At 68.2% G+C, this 6,078-nt stretch overlaps 2 protein-coding genes across 2 annotated transcripts; one reads left to right on the forward strand and one right to left on the reverse strand.

Annotated features, from left to right (window-relative positions):
• Positions 1-1,101: 1,101 nt before the first annotated feature.
• PFL1_06512 (uncharacterized protein) lies at positions 1,102-4,716 on the forward strand (the record flags this gene model as incomplete). Its single annotated transcript, XM_007884057.1, has 1 exon — positions 1,102-4,716. One exon carries the CDS (start codon positions 1,102-1,104, stop codon positions 4,714-4,716), a length of 3,615 nt encoding a protein of 1,204 aa, XP_007882248.1.
• A 110-nt stretch (positions 4,717-4,826) lies between these two features.
• On the reverse strand, positions 4,827-6,078 carry PFL1_06513 (uncharacterized protein; the record flags this gene model as incomplete). The annotated part of the gene is made up of 3 exons (XM_007884058.1): positions 4,827-5,344; positions 5,500-5,707; positions 5,821-6,078. The coding sequence occupies 3 exons, from the start codon at positions 6,076-6,078 to the stop codon at positions 4,827-4,829; spliced, it is 984 nt and encodes a 327-aa protein (XP_007882249.1).

Consider the following 6,078-nt stretch of genomic DNA (forward strand, 5'->3'; position numbering starts at 1 on the left):
CACGAGAAATCCGCGGGCGCAGCACACAGACCCGAGGGTCCTCGCTCCCTTGCTTGCTTGCTGCCTCGCTCCGGCGCGGGCTCAGTAGTAGGCCGGGCTGGCTCAGGCAGGCTCAGGCTGGGTTGGACCCTGCCTGCCTGCCTGCTTGGCCACCGAGTTCGCTTGTCCTCGTTCGCTCGTCGTCCCCCCCTCCCGACGGCCATACCCTCGCTCCTCGTCGTCGTGCGGCCACATCCATCGAGCCTCTCGGGCCATCACCGCGCTCCCCCCACCCCCGTAGCCTCCCCGCCAAGGACATGCCGCTGCACCTGGCCCAACACAAGTCCTACCACCCCTACAGCCGCCAGAACCAAGAGCGAGTCGAGCGCGACGAGGCCATCGCCGCACTCGAGCGGGCGCACCAGCACTCGTCCGCCTTCACCGCGCAGGACCAGGCACGCCTCGACCTACTCCGAAAGCAGGCGGCGCGCAACTCAAACCGCGGCTCGGAGCGAGACTCGAGGCTCAGGGCAGCAGAGAGAGAGGTCCTCGCCGGAAAAGCCGGAGAGCTAGACCGCCACGACGCCCTCTTCAACGCCCGCCGCAAAGGCCAAGACCAGGTCCGACCCCTTCCCAGCAGCAGCAGCGCATCCATCGTAGACGCCGCAGGCCACATCAACTTTTGGGCCCACGAGGATCCGACATCCACCTCGACCTCGACCTCGGCCTCGACCTCTCGCCGCCACCGTCAGAACCCGGATCACCTCAGGGAGCAGCAAGAGGCGCGCCTCAGGTTCGAGGAGAGCGTCGGCGCCAGCCTCGGCCGTCCAGCCAGCGAGCTACGACCCTGGTACACCAATGCCGATCTCCAGAACGGCGAGGAACGCAAAAAGACCGACGAACAGAAGCTCGAGGCCGCCTACAGGGAGAGCGCCAGAAAGACGTCGAGCGACCCGCTAAAGGCCATGGAGAGCTTCCTCTCGAAGCGCAAACAGGCACAGCAAAGGCAGCGCAGCCAAGAACGCCAACTCCAGACGCCCTCTGCCGCCGCTCGCGGCTTCGACGACGACGACGACGACGACGACGACTTCAACGAAGAGTACTCGGACCTCTTCAACCGCGATGCCGTCCGCGCCGCAAAGCGAGGCCGTGATCGGAGCAGCAGGGAGGAGGAAGAGCGAGGTCGTTCCGATCTCGGAGAGCGCAGGCGCTCGTCCGGGACCGGCAGTAAGGACGGCCGGCATCGTTCCCGAAGCCGCCGAGACGACTCCGACCACGACGGGAAAAGCAGCCACCGCAAGCGCCACGGCACTGCCCGATCGCGCTCTCGATCCGCATCGCCCTCTAGCCGCGGAACCCGGGGGCGACACCGCGAATCTCGCGTCGGCGGAAGCAGCAGGAGAGGCGAAGAAACCTCCGATTGCGGCCCTTTCCGGCGTCATCGCGACCGAAGGTGAAGCAGTGGCTGTTGGGACCAGCCCGCGCGAGGCAGAAGCAGGCACTCGCGCAGCAGACACCTCGACCGGTAGCACACGACAAGGGCCCGATGCGCCCCATCCCTATTCCGACGCTCGAGGTCGGATCATCGACGGCGACAACGACGGCGGCGACGACGACGACGACGACGACAAGGCGAACCAGTCGCTCGACAGCTGCGGTACCACCGGCAGCAGCAGCAGCGAGGACAGGGGTCCGCCGACCCCCTCGGCCATCGGCGAGAACCCATACCGGCCTGGATCGAGGTCGTCGATGTACCCCGAGCTGTTCCAGGAGATGGTGTGCACCGTGCTCGAGTCCGAGTCCTACCTCTTCTCCAACGCCGAGGTCGACCTGCTCTCGGCGTTCTTCATGCTGTCGTACGCCGCCCGCTACCTCTTTGTCCGCCTGCTGCAGCGCAAGCGCGACGCCTGGTACCGCCTCGACAGGCTCACGGCCTACGAGCAAGAGATCGGCGACTTGCGGCCGGCAAAGGACGAGCTGGCCCGCTCCCTCCGGCCACCGGCCAAGACCGGCCCGAAGATTGAGCACGCCAGGCGAGAGGAGGAGTCGAGGCGCCTCCAGGCGATACAGAGAGGGGCAACAGGCGGCCTCGGCGCGGGCGGCCGCGACGGCGATGTCGGCGACATCGGCGACGAGGACAAGGAGAACCTCGTGCAAGCGCTGACGCTGCCGGAGCTCCAGCGCAACCTGCACCTCGATGAGTCGACCGGCCTCTCGCAGCCGGGCGCCAAGCGGACCTCCTTGGCAGCGGCGGACAGCAACGCGCGCCGGACCGCGAGCGCCGCTGCCGGCCATACCGCTCAGGACAGAAAGGCGGAGGGCGGCGACGACGGCCACGCGCTGTCCCGCTTCGTCCTGACCGAGGCCGACATGCACGGCGGCGCCGAGGAGTCGATGTCGCTGCTGACCCTCGACGAGCTCAAGGTGCTCGCCAAGAAGCTCAACATCGCCAAGACCGGGACGACGCGCGCGCAGCACATTGCCGCGCTCCTGGCGACCAAGAGCCAGTCGACGCTCTTCAGCGCGCCGTCGCCGTCCAAGAAGGGGACCGCCGTCGCCGCCAACTCGGCAGGCGGCGGCCGGCAGCTGACGCTCAACTTCGGCTCCTCTGGCAAGAAGGCGGCGCAGGCCAACCGGCTGCGAGAGGAGCTCGCCGAGGTGCTGCGGGGCGGGTGCATCCAGGTGGTGCCCGAGGTGCGCTCGCTGGTGGACCGCGTTGCGCTCGTCTACTACCGCGGCAACCTGCTCGGCAGCGCGGCGCTGACGGCGGCCATCCTGTCGCGCTCGCGCCGCCGCAACTACCCCATCTACGGCTTCCGGCGGTCCGGCTTCCTCTTTCCCTCGCGCGACCACCTGATCGCATTCGAGCGGGCGCTCGAGATCGAGGCGAGGATGGAGCACCTGATCCAGTTTGGCAAGTCGGAGCGCGACCACCGCGAGGCGCTCGAGCTCTTCGAGAGCGTCTACCCGGAGTGGCAGGCGTGCGTCGACGAGTGCGTGCGCGCCCACCCAGACGGCGTCGACAAGCTCGTCTATCACCGGATGCGCTTCCACCCGGGCTGGGTCCTGTCGCGCGTCGTCTACAAGGGCGCCGCGTGCCTGGCGAGGTTCAAGCTGCACGACCGCGAGCGCGACGTCCTCACCCGGCTGCTCGACCAGCGCGTCTTTCGCCGCGGCCGCCGCGGCGACTGGTACGACCGCCTGGCGCTCATCACGGCCCTCTACTCGGACGACGCCCGGCGCGGCAAGAAGGAGGCGCTGCGCATCTCGATCCGCGGCATCCAGGACCCCGACACCCACCTCATCTACCACGACACGCTGCAGCGCCGCATCGGCCGCCTCGAGAGCCAGCTGCGCGTGCCCCGCTCCGAGCAGCACGACTTTTCGTACGCCAAGCTCAAGCGCACCACCGAGGTCGTCTTTGAGGGCGTGAGGCTCGACGTGATGCTCGACCAGGACGACCCCGGCCGGGATGGCGGCGGCGACAGCCCCGGCGCCAGGATGAGCAGCTTCCTCGGTCGCCAGCCCGCGCGGTCCAGCTCGCCGTCGCCGTCGAGCGCCAAGACGATGCGACGGTCGGCGAGCGAGAGGAGCCTCGGAGGCAGCCCGCTCAAGCGGCAGCAGAGCGACGAAAAGTCGCCGTCGCCCTCGGGCTTCCAGGTGCGCAAGCCGCTCTTCAAGCGCGTCAAGGTCGAGACGTTTGCTCCGACGGCCAAGCAGGAGCCGGCTCCGGAGGTGCTGCCGCCGATCAAGGACGAAGCCGGTCAAGGCGGCCGTGCTGCGCCAGGAGAAGGGGATGTGGGCGCCGGCTACAGCGCCCCGTCGTCGTCGCCGTCGTCGCCGTCGGCCAATGACCACGTTGCCGGGGCCTCGGCCGCCGCGACGACCCCGACCCGACCGACGGCGGCCGTCAAGCGGGAAGAGTCGAGCGACTCGCTGACCGACGACCTGGCGCTGGATGGCATCGACGCGCCGGCGCTGCTGCAAGAGGACCCGACGCTCTTCAGCCTGGGCCTCAACAGCGCCGCCGAGCTGACGCCCGTCGAGACGCGCAAGGAGACGCGGTCGAGCATGCGCAGCGTGTGGCGCGGGCTCGACGGCCGGCCGTGCCACGTCGAGCAGCTGTGCCTGCAGCACTACGCGCAGCAGGGGTTCCGCGGCTCGCACTGCGAGGGCAAGGTGCTGACCATGATCTTTGCCCTCGTCATGTGGGACGTCCTGTTCCGCTCCGACGTCGAGGGCGCCTTTGAGACGCCGTTCCAGGCGGCGCCGCTCGACCTGGGCTCGGACGCGTTTGCCGTCGTGCGGTCGCGCGAGATCCGCGAGCGGCTCGACGAAATCGAGCGCACGGGCGGGCTGCACCTCATCGCGCGCGCCGACGACGAGCAGCGGCCACGGCGGACGTGGGCCGTCGGGTGCCGGTGGGACCTGTTTGGCAGGGAGGAGCTGCTCGAGGTGGCCCAGTGTCTCGGCGGGCGCGCCATCGCCGTCGTGTGCCAGATGTTTTGCGAGGAGTGGGAGCACTGCACCGGCGGCATGCCCGACCTCGTCATCTGGCGCATGCGCGACCGCTGCGTCCGCTTTGTCGAGGTCAAGGGACCCGGAGACCGCCTCAGCGAGACGCAAAAGGTGTGGATCGACGTCCTCCTCCGCGCCGGCGTCGATGTCCAGGTCGGCCTCGTCGTCGAGGCCGCCGGTGATGGCGGTGGCGCTGCCGCGGCACGGGGCGGACAGTAGCAACTAGAGGTGTGTCGTGTTGTGGCTTCGATGGAGATGCGAGGGAATGCTACACTCGCGGGATTAGCAGCGTGAGAGTGCGTGTGCGTGTGCGCGGCCGCGGGATCGCATCATTCCATCGCCTCATCGTCATCGTCGTCGTCGTCGTCGACGGCGGCCCCTTCCTCGTCCGGGCCATCGGCACCATCTCCCTCTTCCGCCTCTTCGTCGTCGCCGTCCTCCTCCTCCTCCTCCTCCTCCTCCTCATCGTCTTGCTCCTCGTCCTCCTCGTCCTCGTCCTCATCATCATCACCCGCATCGTCGACCCCGTTCAACTTACCCCTTAGCACCTCGCCATCTTCCCCGTCCCTCCTCTGCTTCTTCTTCGACTCCTCCCCGTCCTCGTCCGCGTCGTCATCCTCGACGGTGTTGGTCATCCTCGACACGTCGGCGTCCATGCTCTCGTCCGCCCCCGCCGCTGTTGCTGCTGCGGCAGACGATTTCGAGGTGGCCGACACGGCCTTGCCCTTGCCCTTGGCCTTTTTGCTCGACGTCGCCGCGGCCGTCTCGGTCGTCTCTGCCGCCGCCGTCGTCGAGGTGGGAGCCGAGGCGGGTGACTTTCGTTTCGACTTTTGCAGACCGCGGTAGGCTGTTTTCGTCGTCGTCGTGGAGAGCAGGCAGGGCAGTGGCAGGTCGCGAAGAGGGAGGCAGATCAGCTTCGGAAAGAAAGGTTCCGCCTGCGATGGCGCGACCCCTGATAGCGAGGTGAGAGCGGGAGGAAGCGAGGTCGGGCACGGCACGTACCTTCGAGGTCCTTTTTCAGCTCGGCGCGGAACTCGTCGGGCAGCTCGAGCTCGCGCACGGCCTCGAGGACGTTGGCGGCCGAGATCGTCTTGAGGTTGCGGCTGGTGGCCTGGTCGTGCGCCGTCGCCGTCAGGTACGAGATAAAGACGGTCGACGCCTTGACGAGCGCCGTGACGACCTCCTTGCGCAGCTGCACCGACTCTGGGATCTGCGCGAGTGCGTGTGCGTGTGCGTGTGCGCAGATCAAGCAAAGGAAGGGTGAGGAGCCTGTGTGAGCGCGGTGCATGGACGGACCGGGGAACCTCGGCCACGGCGACGCACCTCTGACTTTGCGAGGCGGACAATGACGCTCTTTGGCAGCTCAAACTGGTCGATGCCCTGGTCCTTGAGCGCCTTGTTTTGCTGCGTCTCGACCCGCTTGGCCGTACTCGCCAGCCCGCCATAGCTCAGCCCGCCTGCTGCTCCCCCATTGGCGTTGGCGTTGGCGTCGGTGCCGCCGCCGCCCTCTTCGTTGTTGGACGCAGCCGCAGCGGCCACCGAGGCCGACGAGGCCGACTTGGGAACGTACTTGCGTGGCAT

The sequence above is a fragment of the Pseudozyma flocculosa genome (genome assembly GCF_000417875.1).
Source record: "Pseudozyma flocculosa PF-1 unplaced genomic scaffold scaffold00027, whole genome shotgun sequence".
NCBI classification, from domain to species: Eukaryota; Fungi; Basidiomycota; class Ustilaginomycetes; order Ustilaginales; family Ustilaginaceae; genus Pseudozyma; species Pseudozyma flocculosa.